At 39.7% G+C, this 14,728-nt stretch overlaps 1 protein-coding gene across 1 annotated transcript in view; it reads left to right on the top strand.

Annotated features, from left to right (window-relative positions):
* Positions 1-2,113: 2,113 nt before the first annotated feature.
* RORB (RAR related orphan receptor B) overlaps positions 2,114-14,728 on the top strand; it is a 180,159-nt gene continuing 167,544 nt past the window's right edge. The window contains exon 1 of the mRNA XM_058565647.1: positions 2,114-2,746. Coding sequence (XP_058421630.1) covers positions 2,740-2,746 — 7 coding nt within the window. The 5' untranslated portion in view covers positions 2,114-2,739. The remainder of the gene's footprint in view (positions 2,747-14,728) is intronic.

Raw genomic sequence — 14,728 nt, 5'->3', positions numbered from 1 at the left:
GTTGTAAGCAAAATTGTGCATTGTTGAATCTGCAAGCAAAGGATATATAAAAATGTGTAGGAAGAGGAAAAAGTATTTTTCATATATGTGTTGACTATCTTTTTTAAGAATTACAGATATTATAGCAGTAAAAAGAAAATTCAGAATTCAATCAATTTTTAGAAATTTAAGACTAGATGAAAGAGTTAAAATTCTTGAATTTTGAAATTCCTCTTTAATGAGAAATAGAAATCTAAAATGATGACAACAACAATAATAATTATAGCGTTTAAAAAAGGCTTTGGAATTCTCAATATTCCTGTGTCTCTGCTTGAAGCACATAAAATTTAAATGATGTAGTCACAATTTGTTTCTTGACTGTTTTATATTCAGTAATTTTTAATGAAGCAACTAAATTAGGCATAACTTAGTACAGCTTTAATGTAGTTATGATGAATATATTTTACTTGATTAAAAATGATAAAACCAGGGAGCCTTAAATATTATCTTAAAAGATTAACTACTGTGTCAATTACAAATCTAGGGGAAAGGTATTTATAAGGGAATAACTATTCTGAACAGTAACTTCCTTTTGTTCATTTCATTTAATTAAAGACTCAATCAACTTGCACTCTTAATACTAAAAATCTCCTAAATTACACATTGGCTTGCAAATGGAAGGGCATACAGCAGGGCTAAGTCAATTTAACTCTAGTGAAGATTCAGCAAGTAATCCATTTCTTATTTAATCAGGGGGGAAAAAAACTACTTGGCAGAGTAGAGTGATCTAATTAACTAAATAATCGCTAATTCTACATTGCATTTTGTGTTACATGACATAATATGAATAAATACCAGCAAAAATCAAATTATTCAGGTACCTACTCTATGATGAGGCCTGCTCCCCTAACAGGTGCGCTAATGAGTAGAAGCCTCAATACCTTAAGACTGAGTAGATGAGGCAAATTTTTTCACCTCCATCTTTTAGGGTGACCAATTACCCAAAAGATTTACAAAGTTCCTTGCTATAAGGAGAGAAGTGGATGTGATCATCTATATATGTTTATTTTGTCCACCGAGAGGGAAAACTTGCAAAGGAACAGTTTGATATACACTTTGGATTTTTAGCAAAATACAAATAAATAGTCATAGAGGACAATTTTCATCTAAGGAGTACAAATAACTTTAGCTACGTTTAATTGTCAATTTCCTCTAAATAGATAAATGTCTTCTCGTTGCGGATAGAATTAACAGTTCCTCCCTCCGAAAGCCCTGCACCTTTATCAAATCAACACACCACCGGATCATACCTTCTGGCCTCAGCCCTTTGCCTTGCATCACTAAGGTAGCCACACTGCCATTGGGGCTGTTTTCCTTGAGTCGTGTAGCCCACCACCAGGAGATTCTCCAAATTCTAATATGAATCAATTTCCTTCACAAAATAAAGCATTAAAAGTTTAAAAATAATTTTAAAAAAACATAAGAGATCTCAGTGTTGGAGTTTTTTGTTTTGGGGTTTGGGGGCAGGAAGTATCTGAAAGATGGTTTTAAAGGAAGCAGACAGCTACTTGCATGGGACTGCATTTTAGTTGTGCTCAAAGTGATGGAAGTTGATTTGCATTATTCTGCCACCAAAATCGAAGCGTCTTGCCCAGGGAAACCCCCGCCAGACATGCAGAGTTTACTGAACAGGACTCTGCGGAGCGCTGCCATAAATTCAAACCTAACTGTCCCGGGCCCACAGGCTTTGCGAGAGAGGGACGCAACGTGAGACCCGGGGATCCACGCGTCTCTCGCCTCCGAAGGACTTGTCAGTGGCCTCTCTCTCCTCCTGGAGTCGGAAGTGGATGTCACCTGCAGATCTGCCCGACTCTCTGTTAGTCCCTCTCCTCGGCCCAGTTCGGACAGTCTCTGATGCCCAGTTCCAGCCCCGGCCGCCCTCGGCTCCAGTGTCCCTAACCCCCGCCCCTCGCCTCCAATCGGGTCCCCTCCCCCGTGGTCCCAGCCCCTCCCAGCGCTGCCGGGCGCTGATTGGCGGTGGCGCTGACAGGAGGCGGGGCCTGGAAGTCCCGGCCAAACCCGCCCTCGCGTATAAGCCTCTTCTCGGCTCTCTCTCTCCATCTCTCTCCTCTCTCTTTCTCTCTAGCTCCCTTCCTCCCTGTAACTGAACAGTGAAAATTCACATTGTGGATCCGCTAACAGGCACAGATGTCATGTGAAAACGCACATGCTCTGCCATCCACACCGCCTTTCTTCCTTTTCTTTCTGTTTCCTTTTTTTTCCCTTGCTTCTTCTCCCTCTTCTTTGTAACTAACAAAACCAGCACCAACTCCTCCTCTGCTGCCCTTCCTCCTCCTCCTCAGTCCAAGTGATCACAAAAGAAATCTTCTGAGCCGGAGGCGGTGGCATTTTTAAAAAGCAAGCACATTGGAGAGAAAGAAAAAAGAAAAACAAAAGCAAAACAAAACCCAGGCACCAGCCAGCCAGCACATTTTTTTCCATCCTTCCTGAAAACAAACAAACAACCAAACAACCATCAAAACAGTCACCACCACCATCATCAAAACTGTTAACATAGCAGCGGCAGCGGCGCAAACGTCACCCTCGGGCCACAGCGTCCGCCTAAAGGGATGATTTTCTCGGCGGAGCAGCTCTTCGCCGACCACCTTCTTCACTCGTGCTGAGCGGGATTTTTGGGCTCTCCGGGGTTCCGGCTGGGAGCAGCTTCATGACTACGCGGAGCGGGAGAGCGGCCACACCATGCGAGGTAAGCGAGCCTGCGGGCACCGAGTCTCCCCGGGTCCGGCCAACTCCAGCCAGACGGGGAGATGGGGGAGGGGAGCGCACCCAGCCGGAGGGGAAAGAGGTCGGCGGGCGCAGTTGCTGAGTTCGCGTTCGCAGGTGGGCTGCAAATGGCCTGGGCGTAGAAAGTTGTGGGAAGGTGTTGATGCCTCTTGGGAGTTCTGGAGGGACGCGGGAGGGCGCTTTTTAGAGAAGGGAGCGACGCTAGTTGCTTCCTCCCAGTCCTTGAGTTGCATTGAACCATTTTTAGTGTCACTATCGGGTGCGGAAGCGGACGCCGGATGAAGGGGGAGCCGGGAGAGGGATGCCTCTCGGCAGAAGCAGCCGAAAGCGCCCGGCGCGCAGTCGTCTCCGCCGGCGTTGGGCGCGCGGGGCGCAGAGGCAGGCGGCGGGGCAGACATACACACTCTCCAGGTTACGAGGCCTACCAGAGTCCGGGCCAGCGGACACGTCCCTTCGTGGGAGTGGTAGGCAGAGGGGCAGTGTCGCGGAGCTGGACGCGGATTCGGGTATCGTCCCCTGCGCGCGTCCCTTGTACCGGCGCTGCGCCCTGGCCAGTGTGCCTGAGCCCACGCGGCCCGGGGACAAGCGCCACCCCGAAAAAGTTGTGCAGAGAAAGTTCCAAAGGATAGGAGAGCCCGCGCTACCCGCGGCGCGGAAGGGCCTTTTGTCAAAGGACCGCTGCGGGAGGCGGTGCTGGGTGAGCCCTCGGGCCGGGACCCCCGGCGGCGACAGCGGCGGCAGGACCCAGGGGCGAAGTGGCGGCTGCAGGGATGGCTCGCGAGGGACAGGGGCGAGATGTCTGCACTTGGGGCTGCCCGAGCGGCTGGCCAGGCCGGCTTTCGGGAGTCAGTCACTTTGCTGTCTCCTCCCCCGCGGTGCCGGGACCTCCAGGTTTCCTGCGCGCTGTGCTCGGACCCGCTCTCCCCCACTTTCTGCTTGGCCACAACTTCTCTTTTCTTGGAGAGCGAGCCCGGTTCCCGCGTGCCGTGGAAATATGTGCAAGCCTCTGGGCACGCACCCCCAGCCCCGCAGTTTTTCTTCCCTGGCCACCCTGCGGTTCTTTGGAGGGCTCTCCTCTCCCCTTCGCACGTCCCTCCGGGTCCTGGCAAAGTTGGAAACGGCGAGCTGCGGACCTTCCTACAACCCTGACCCCGCGACAGGTGGACTAGGCAGGAAGAACTTGGGAGAGTTGGGCCGCAAACACTCATCACCTTCCACCGGCTGTGTTCGTCTCCCATCCACTCCCCCAACACCTCTCTAGGAGCGCCCCGAGGGGCCAACGGGCAGGTTCCCTCTGCTCCGCGCGGTGAGCACCGAGCCTGGACGCCAGGGCAGAGACTAGGTCAGCCGGCTGGGGGCTGGGGTGCGGAAGGAAAGGGAAGGAGGAGGAGGAACGGAAAGGCTGTCCAGGGAGGTGGGTGGGAAGGAGGTGGCTGAAGGTAAGGGACAGAGACGTCCTTGTGGGATGGTCTTGATTGACCCGCGCGTTGGGAGTGGGGACTCCCGTAAGTTTAGAGAGCCAGTTGGGGGTTGGTCACATGCTCCACTGTGCAAATCCTTTCAGGAAACTGCACTTGAAAATTGAGTAGAGAGCCTTTAACTGCGAGACGTCCTGGTCTTAGTTTTTCTTTTTCTGTCCCATCTCACTACTATCCGCTCTCCTTTCGGTTTCCCCTGCTCCAGTGTGGGGCTGCCAGTTCATCTCTCCCCTCCATCACCCCTTCCAACATTCCTCCAATGACTGGGTTCTTACGTTCTGAAGAGCCGGTCCTGGCACTAGGATCTGGGGAGTAAAAGCCGCTCACTCTCCCCTTAAATTGTAGAAAACATTAGTGCGGGGCAGGGGTGGACTGTAGCTTGATCGCGCTGCTCCTGAAGGAGCCGTTTGCCGGCGACAGTTCGGGTTCGCTACAGCGCTTGCTTCGGGGACTCCAGCAGCTTGAAGGGTTGAAAGCCGAGCGCCTGCCTCATGCTCACCTTGAGAAACCAGTCTAAGCCCACACCCCTGTTCCACAGGGCGCCACCCTTTCCAGGCTGCTCAGGAGAACTTACAAATTCTAACTCAAGGCGGCTCTCAGGCGGCCAGGTGGGACACGCTGGAGTAAAGCTTAAAAGGTGGAGGATTTCTTCTCTTGTCCTCCTGGGGTCTCCTTTTTTAACCCCTTGTTGTCTTTCCTCTTCGGTCCCTGCGCATGTCCCACAGACCATGCCCTCCCGCGACATCACGGTTGTTCTTTAAAGATGGGTTGAGAAAAGATCCAGGTTACTCAGACTTCTTGTGGAAGTCGGGGGTTGAACTTGAGTGTGAACTTGAGAAGTGAGAGCGGAAACGAATCTGCTTTCTCTGTGCCTGCGCTACAAAGCAGCCTATATTTGGGGGAGGCGGCGGTTTTTGAACTTGGCTTTACAGTGTGTCCACTCCTTCTACCCTATACACCACACAACACACACACACACACACACACACACACACACCCATCCCCAGGCGGTCCCAGTCAGCGCCTTGGCCTGGCTCCACGGTTTGCCTTGGGCAACTATCCTGAGTCAGAGCGCTTTGCGCGACGCAAACTTGGTCCAGGATTGGGTGGTCGCCCTGGGGGCCAACCTAGCAAACCCACTTCCCACCCCCCACCCCGCCCCCTCCAGGTCTAGGATAGTTAAGAGACTTTATCCCGAAGGAAGCTCTGGGGTAAGAAAGGGGTTAAGAGGCTCTGATCTTTGAGGTCATTGTCCTGCCCCACAGCTGAACTGAGTCTAGTCTTGAGCGAGGTGACTTACTCTGGGCTGGCCTGGGGCAGAGGAGGTTGTATTTGGTGGCGCACAAAGTATTTCACCCTTTGTCTGCTAGAGGGTACTACATGAGTTCTAGAGATCTTCTTTGTAGATTGCATTATTGAAAAGAATAACTTCTGAAGGCGGAAGGGAGGACTTTTAATTGGGTCTGTCCGTAGGTGAGAAAGGAGTGAGCCGAGGTGTGGGTTTCAAGACTCCTTCCTGAGAGGCCTGTCAGCTGTTCATTACACAAGGGCACTGAAATGGTCGGATTTTTCAGCCCTGCCTCCTCAGAAAACCCTGCTTCCAAAAACAGGGGCACAGATGTCGTCGCAATCAATAGGTGATTGTGGCTCGGTCGGATTAGAAATCTGGTTTTATGCTTGCTGTAAACAAGGATGGGGCTTGGCTTTTCTAAAGCCCAGTTTTCATCTATTATTTTCAGGTAGTTAATTTTTATTAACTGCTAACTTTAGAAAAGAAGCAGTTTACTCTTAGAGGTATGGCAGCCCTTCGGAAGTCTGGAGCTCAGAATGTCCAGCTGGCCAGGCCTTTAGATTTCCTAAACAAGTTCTTGATCTTAGTTTCTTTCACAAATTCCAATTAAATATTTCTAACCAACATTCAACCTCCCACAATTAAAAAAGATAGTAGGAAAGATATCTCTGTCAATTGTCCATTAATAATTGTTCATTAAGTAATCATCAGTAAGTTGTCTTTATTCCAAGAAAAGTAAACATTCAAGCAGTTTAAAGAAAAATCCTAAAGCTATATTTCAAGTATTGCTGAAAAAAATACATAGCCAGAAAAATAAAATATTTTCTTCTGTATTGCATCTTGGTACTCTCTCCTCCTCCCTCCCCAACATCCTAGGTGGATTTATAAGTAGTATTATGACACAGAGGTGCTTGACATCCTGAGCTTCTGGGATACATATTAACGCCACCAAGACTTTTTAATTTCTGTATTGTCAGAAAACCAGGAATTGGGAAACCAGGATGGAAATATAAAGGAAGATATTTTGAGCAGCAGACCTCATAAACATGAGGGATAAAGATTAAAACTCCTGTTTTAGCACTCATTTAAAATTTAGAAGTCCTAGATTTTCCATCAACAACAGTAGAAGTTTTGCTCATTAGAAAATCCTAAAGGATGGTTTTTTGCATCATTATTAAAGTGGTTTATGTGAGGTTTTACTTTAACATAAATAAGAGGTTTATTTTATACTCTTCATCAAATATGAATATTAACATTTACTTATTTTGGTAACAATTTGTTAACAGCCTTAAAAGCAATTATTCATATGTGTATTTGCATACATTGTATTTTCAATTTAAGTGTTTCAGAGTCATGAAACCTAATTTTACAGCAGCAAAGATTTTACAGTACAAAGAAAATATGAAGTTACCTTTTTTCAAAAAGTAGCATATACCGAATTGTCACCAGTATTTTTAAATGATTCAATACAGGAAGTTTTTCTAGATAAAAAGACAAGTAAAACTTTTTTTCAGCTGTTACTTCACATTTTATAAACTTGTATCCACCTTTTAGTAATGTCATGTGGCTTATATAGTTTTTATACTTTTGGCTACAGTAGTCCTAAGAAATAAACATGTGAATCACAACACATTAACTAGGTTTTTTCACTGCAATGAGTAATATACTTCTAACTTAAAGTACGTATTATATCATTCAATTAATACAGATTAGAGTTCAATATTATTTTAGTAAATTATTAAGTTTAAAAATTCTATATATGTGGGTCTGCTGGTGTTCTGCAAATTTGTAAATAAAGTGAGGTTTAAAATTGTGAACAATAACATCAGTGCCACTGTGCATTGGTGAAATCTAAGCCTTGCAGATAATTATATGAGGAAATGGGAGAATTAATGCCAAAGTTAAGACCATCAAATTCTGGCCAGATTGAAACAAATCGAAAGTTATAAGTGCGTATGTTATTAGTGCAAAAGTTATTAGTGAGTGAAGTGATTTAAAATATATATATTTTTTATCATTTTGGTATTATGAAGAGAAATTCTTAAGACTAAATCATTCCTGTATTTATCCCTTAAAGACAAAAAACCATAAAGGCTTTAAATGTTATTGTCATGAATTTAATGTAATTGACATTAACAAAACATTTTATTGTGATGTTAAAATATACAGAAAAGTAAATAATAGGAATGGACATTGTGCTTAATAATTAATATAGGTTTTTTAATTCTAGATGTAGTTTTACTATTCCATCCATTCTTAGGATGGAATAGAGTAGGATAGAATAGAGTAGGAAAGGATAGAAATTAAGTAGACAAATGAAATAAGTCTTTTGTAATGTAATGAATGATGCCCTTTGATAAAATGAGTACTCTACACATAAAATATTATTCCTGCAATTTTGTAATCATCTTCCAATTACAGTTTCTTGCAAATATTTATCTTACTTTGAATAGAATCTCTGACTTCACAGAATCCCTAGCAGATAATAGCAGTCTTTGGAGGCGTCTGTTGATACACACTGATACACAATATGTATATGTATGTGCCTGTAACCACCCACTCAGACAAGAAGAATGAATATTTGAAAGAGAAAATCATTCTTATCTTTGCTTTCACAATCCAGACTTTCAAATTCAAACATATTTAGAGAAACAGAAGCAACTTTCCAGGGCATTCAAAAAGAAGACATGAATACATGTGGTACTTGAATCGCATAAAAAAGAAACTGTTAATAGCATCTATTTGTAAATGATCTACACAAAACTCCGTTATGCTACCTAATGATAATTAGAGGCAAAGGGAATCCAAGAATTCAGGACTGCCAAATAAATAAAATATTCCCTCTCAAATTAAGCAACAAATTCATAGATAACAAGGCTTATGCCATGAATTTGAAGGATGTCTCCTTTGTAGCACAAGACAAAGGGAGCATAGAGGAATAAATATTGATTGAACTAATCATCTGATGAATAGAAATGAGATTTACCAGTGCACCAATATAATAGGCTATGTTAACTAGTTCTTTCATAGCGCATATGCTGCCCTTTCAACCCCTGACCCCATCCATTCACTTCTTAATGAGGGAAACCACAGGTGTTATAACGGCATTTATAGTGAATCAAGCTAAATATAATAACCATGTGGTTAACTAATGGCATTGGGGGGTGGATTCTTATGAAAGGAAATATTGTGATCATAGTGTCACAAAATTATTATGCACTGCGAACCACTTAGAATTTTGGCTTGCTCTGTTCACCTTTAAAATGTATCTATGTAGCCATCAATATTTCAAATCCTAGACTTGTTGTCTCCATAATAAATGCAATTTTATTAATGCTTATCTGAGGAGTTAAAAATGTTATTCAACACATATTTTACCTACACTGCTTAATGCCTTGCATCGTAAGCATTTAAAACATTTAAAAATAAAACTTAGATGTTATAGTATTTTATACTTAATGTAGCATGCATTTTTCTTGGTTAGTGGTTATTTTACAAATATTGGAAATAGAATATTAACTTTATAATAGTTATTATAATTATATGATAAATTTTGTTTTAAAGTTAAATTGGGATGTTCTTGGTTTAGGCATGTTATTGCAGAGGCCAAATGAACACGTCACCTTTTGCCAAACCATGAGGCTAAAAACTTGTTCAAAAACGTACTCATAAAAGAGGAAAAGTAATTTGCTTTGACTTAAATGTGTTTACCTCTGCATAGTGAATATTTTATTAACTGGCTGGATATGCTGACTCTGTAAATTACTTTACTTGACAGGATATTTGTTGATGTCATTTTTTGTGTGGTTAGTTATCATATCTTGTGGTCCTGGATTATATTTCTCTAATTCAAAGGAATCACAGACATCAGCAGAGAAAGAACATATTAATCTGGTTGTTTACGGAATTATGTTTTTGGTTACTAACCTACTTATTACTTTGTACTCATGTGAGTCCAATATGGCACTACGGGGCATATGAAAGACTTGAGATGCTTAAGGAAAACTTACATAGATTTTGTCTCATAGTAAAGCTTTTTTGCAATGAATATTGCAATAAGTCAATTTTAAATTATATTACTTTAAATTTTATATGACTGTCCAATAAAGCATCCTCCTTTTAAAGACTGTTACACCATTACCTGAATTTCATTAGGATTATCATGTGACATCAGCAGATATACAATATTTTAATTTTGAATTAGAAGTACAAAAGATACTCTGAATTTGGGCACAAAATTATCCTTATAAAAAGAAACAGCAAAGCTTTTTTAAAAGGCCTTGGCATTTATAAGCATTATTTGGCATGAAATAAATGAGTATTACAAGCTGTGAAAAAAATGTAGAATATTATTTTATTTTTATTTTCTGACTAGTTTTTAAAAAATACTTTCAAATACAAATTTCTCTCCTTATTTGGAATCAGCTAAGCTTGAGTCTCCCCTGTTCTGAAGACTTTGTCAAATTCATTAACTCATTTCTAAGAGTCCAAATTAAGATATACTCTTGAATATGAGAATAAGATCATCTTCACAAATATTGCAATTTTCAGTTTTAATTTAAAAAGGGACAGACTGAAAGATTTCATCTTTTGCAGCTATATATTTATATATATGTACATATATATATACACACATACACAAATAGAAATGTATGTGACTCACACTTATTTATTCATGATTTATTGAGCATCTACTCAAAGCAAGGCACAGAACTGAGCCCTAAAGATGCTCAGGTTGATAAAGCATAGTCAACTGGTGAGGTCAAAGCTACAGCAAAGTGAGAGCAGAGCAGAATATATCGGGGACGCTCTCAGATATCAAAACAGCTCTCACAGGAGAAGTGGTATGGGCCTCTAAGGATGAGTAGAAGTCCATCTTTTGGTTAATTTGTTCATCTTAAATGAGGTTTATTAAATTATTGTTTTTTATATTCCCCAGTTGCCTTTTATAGTTGGTACTATGTGAAATTCAGTTTATGGAAGTAGAATCATGCTGAAAAGAGCATATCCTGATGAAGAACAAGTGGTAGTAATATTGTCCTCAAATAAGGCTTTTACTAGTAAAATGATTTTCAAGTGACAATTAAAAAAAACAACTCTAAAGTAATTCTTGAAAATTACGAAAAGAAAATATGCTGAATGAGAAATAGCGGTATGAGGAAGAATATAAAATAAAAAAATATTACCAATAAAAAATATGGGAAAATATTTTACAATGTCCTTATACATTTATTTTTATAAGATAAATTCTTATCTTTGTAAAATAAGGAAATGACTAATATATATTGAGTTTCACTTTCTTTACATTTCTGGTATTACCTAAAAATAGTGATATCTGCCCTAGAGAGTATTTTAGATTACTAGATATTAGGGAGAACAAAATCCATTGAAGTAGTAGGGTATGTCGGCAGTATCTGAGGGCCGTAGTAATATTCTTCAAACTCTTCCATTCCAAGAACTTAGATATAAGATTGAACTCTGAAAATCAAACTATAAAACCAATACATAATGATCTTGCTGACTTTTGAGCTATTCTTTCTCTTAAGCATATTTAAAGAAAGAAAATTCCTGGACAACTAGATAGTAATAAAAATGTGTGTGTGAGAAGCAACTATTGGCCGTGTCCAGCCCAGCACTATCTACGGCTAAATCACTGACCAGGCTGGAAAAATATCCCCTATGATTCACAGTTAGGCTCTTCATTTTGAAGTGATAATTTGGCGTTCTGGTCTTATACGTTAGCTCTTGTGAGCTTAGTTAACTTGAATCTTCACGCTAAGGTCTAATCCACTGAAACACTGGTGAGATCAAGTTTCTGAGCCTACAAAGCTGGAAACCAGACCCTGGGCTGGGAAGAATTCACAAAGTCAATGTCACCATTTGAGTCTTCCAGGCAGCCAAACTGCCACTCTTGGTCATAACCCTCTGCATTAACGTGAAGCCCATCTTCAAATTTCTACATGATGAGCAAGACCACAGGGTGATAACGTTTTCCATCTTGAAAAACAGATACGTTTTTTAAAAATACTGATCATTAATTGGAATGTTTTAGACTAAGGAGTGGTGCTTTTCTGTTGTAACACATCCTGATAATATAATGGCTGTGGTACTTGATCTGTTTTTTCTTGGAACTGGAAGAATTCAAGAAGTGTCTGAATGACCCCGTTTCTTGGGGCTTTTCTAAAAAAGTGAAAGGTTGGAAGAGAGGGCACCCAAAGGCCCCTCTAACTTTTAAAAGCTTTGATTGAACAGTTATTTAATAAGGCAACTGGTTTTCCAGACACCCCTCCCTGACCTCTTATTGCAATTTCTCTGTTGCTCATATGTTATATGACAATGGATACATACACCCACTTCATGTTATGCCTGGGCCAGTGTGCTATTCTGGGTGGTAGACTGAATCTTGGGAGAATGGTGGTTTTACCTGAAGTGCTATATGTAATATGAGTCTAGATTTTCACTCTAGCTTTTGTGGAAATACGCCTGGTACTTAGTAAACATTAAACTACTATTTTGATCTTTCCATTAAAAAGACTATTTAAAGACAGTCTTCTTAAATAGGATCAGAATGTGTTGTTGCCTGTAATTAATTCTGAGAATGAAATTCAGACAGTAGTACTATTTTTATTTGCCTAAATAGTGTAATTAAAATAACTGAAACTAGTTATTTATCAAACTACATTTAAAATGTGTTTAATTCACCTGTCCAAGGCATGGATTGCAAAAGTGCTGCATACGGGTTCCATAACACTGGATTAGCACGAAAACCCATATTCTAAGTTTCCCAAGTAAAAGTTCCATTACATAGCTTGATCCGGAATGAACACTTGAGTCATATTTTACCATCCATCAGCTGCTGGCTTCTAGATTCCAAAATCAAACAATAACACACAAGTTTAAAGAACTTAGACGTGCTGAGTTTCTAATGAATAATTGGCTACCATTATCATTGTCAGGTCAAATGATAAAATTATTACACAGAACATTTTCTATTAACTTGTACATACGTTGTGCCTGGCACATAGCAAAGGAATTAAACACTTTTTCTTAAAAAAGGAGAAGAAACCTTGTTCCAAATTTCCACAGTTGTTGAATATGAGCAAATGCCACACAGTCTGGTTGAGTAGAGGAACATTTGTTCAGGAAAAACACATCATATCATTAAGGTACAGTGCTTCTTGGCAATAATTTGTTTTTTACAAAAACAAAATATTTTAGATAAATTCATTTTGAAATTTTTAGGCTCCTAACCTATTCATCAGTTTGCTCTGAAATTAAATTTAAAACAAACAGTCCAATATTATTTTTTTTTCTTTTAAATGCTGACTACCTTTTAAAAGGCTTGATTCTAAGCACTTTCACCCTTGCATATATATTTTCATTCTTGTGATTAAGAAAAAGTTAAGTACTGAAGGAACAGGGCTTTTGGAGTATCTTTCCAAGGACAGCTCAGAAATATCAATAATAAGAAGGTTAACAAGGTAGCATTAATATCCTTCCAGTTGTGTTTTTGTTTTATTTTGTTTGTTTACTAATATTATTAAAAGTCAGTTCTGGCTGCCACCCATGTCGGAATAAATTAAAATTTATTTTATTGGTTTTAGAAAGTGTTCTTTTGTAATGAAATAAATTGATTCTGAATTTCTTTCCACTGAAATTTCATTAATGATTTTTGAAAGATTATCCAATATGGTTTACATGAGTGTTGATTTAGAGTCAGAGATAAACTTTTATCATAATACAATGACCAAAAAGTAAAAGAAAATATATGAAAAAATTGCAGGTGACACCCCGAATGGTGGATCAGGTTTAAATGTGATTCAACAAATCTTGATTGTTGAGTACTTACTACGTATAAGAAGCGATGCCCTCTAAGATAACAGTCTCAAGCACAACAAAAGTGGTTTTCTTATAAAATTCCTAAAGAATGCCTTAGATAATTTTTATTTGATTTTCATTTCTCTAATGTCCAGTGTTGTTTATATCCCTTTTTCCTAAATGAGAAAAATAGATGACTTGTCCATAATTATTTGTTAAAAGAGATTGAGACAGAATTTGACTTCAGTCAAGGGCCTCTGACTCGGAGTCCACTTCTATTTTCATTACTTTATGCTTCCTCTCTTAGACTGTACTATTTTTTGCCACCCCTGCACCCACAGCAGACATCACTAATCAATCATGGTATCAATACTTACTAATTCCAGATGCAGCTTCCACTACCATTTGACCAGTATTGGCCCTTAAGATAAAACATCTTACCAAAACTTTCATGAGTATTTTGACCATATAAAGAATAGATAATAATAAAAATTAAAATTAGTAGTATTAAAAAATCTACAGATTCCAAATAGAAACTGTCCAGTAAAAATAATAACAGTCAAAGTATATACAGTAAAATTTTTTGTTACCGTGATTATTCCCTCAAAGATTCTAAAATTTAATTTAAATATTTAAACTCAAATATGTCTCCTTTTACAGAGATTTCAAATTTTTAGTAAAATTGCATATTTACAGATTTTTCTTCCACTAACTAAGATCCTAACCTCTCTGCATCTACTTTAAGGAAGGAAACAATTTTATGGGAAGTAGCTGTTGACGTCTAAATATGAAATTCCTCTTCATTCAGTAGCCTCTTCATTTAGTAAAAAATGTTCATTTACAACATACACTTGCCAAATAGTTCATAGTGTTAATCCACTCATTTGTCCCTTAGTTTGTCAATTCTCTCCTCTGGTTTTTATGTTTGTGAAGAGCAGGGTTATCTGTCTTTGGCCATAAGCATTTCAAGCAAAGGAATGGGGTGAATAGCCTAGCTTACCACCACGTACCTACCTGAGTTTAATTAATTTTGTCTGATTGGGATTCAAAGTCTCGTTAGCACAGCATTTGTATCAAAGGCCTATTATCATTCCCTCCAATTCTATGGTTTGTATAAGCATAAAATATTTTCTTGGAGAAAGAACCTTGACAACATTAAGAAGGTGCCATGTCTAATTGTACCTAGCAATATAAAGAAAAAACCAATTAAATTTGACATTAATTCTAAATAAATGCAGAATTCTGCTCCTTAACAATATTGCAATTTCATGTGTTTTGCGTTTTGGTTGAAATATAATGTTCATTACATCAAGCTATCATTTATATGGTTAATTTTTATGCTTTCAAATTAAGTCCA

This window comes from Diceros bicornis, chromosome 22 (assembly GCF_020826845.1).
Source record: "Diceros bicornis minor isolate mBicDic1 chromosome 22, mDicBic1.mat.cur, whole genome shotgun sequence".
Lineage (NCBI taxonomy): Eukaryota > Metazoa > Chordata > Mammalia > Perissodactyla > Rhinocerotidae > Diceros > Diceros bicornis.
The sequence above is the reverse complement of the archived record's forward strand: the minus strand, read 5'-3'. Positions and strand labels throughout refer to the sequence as shown.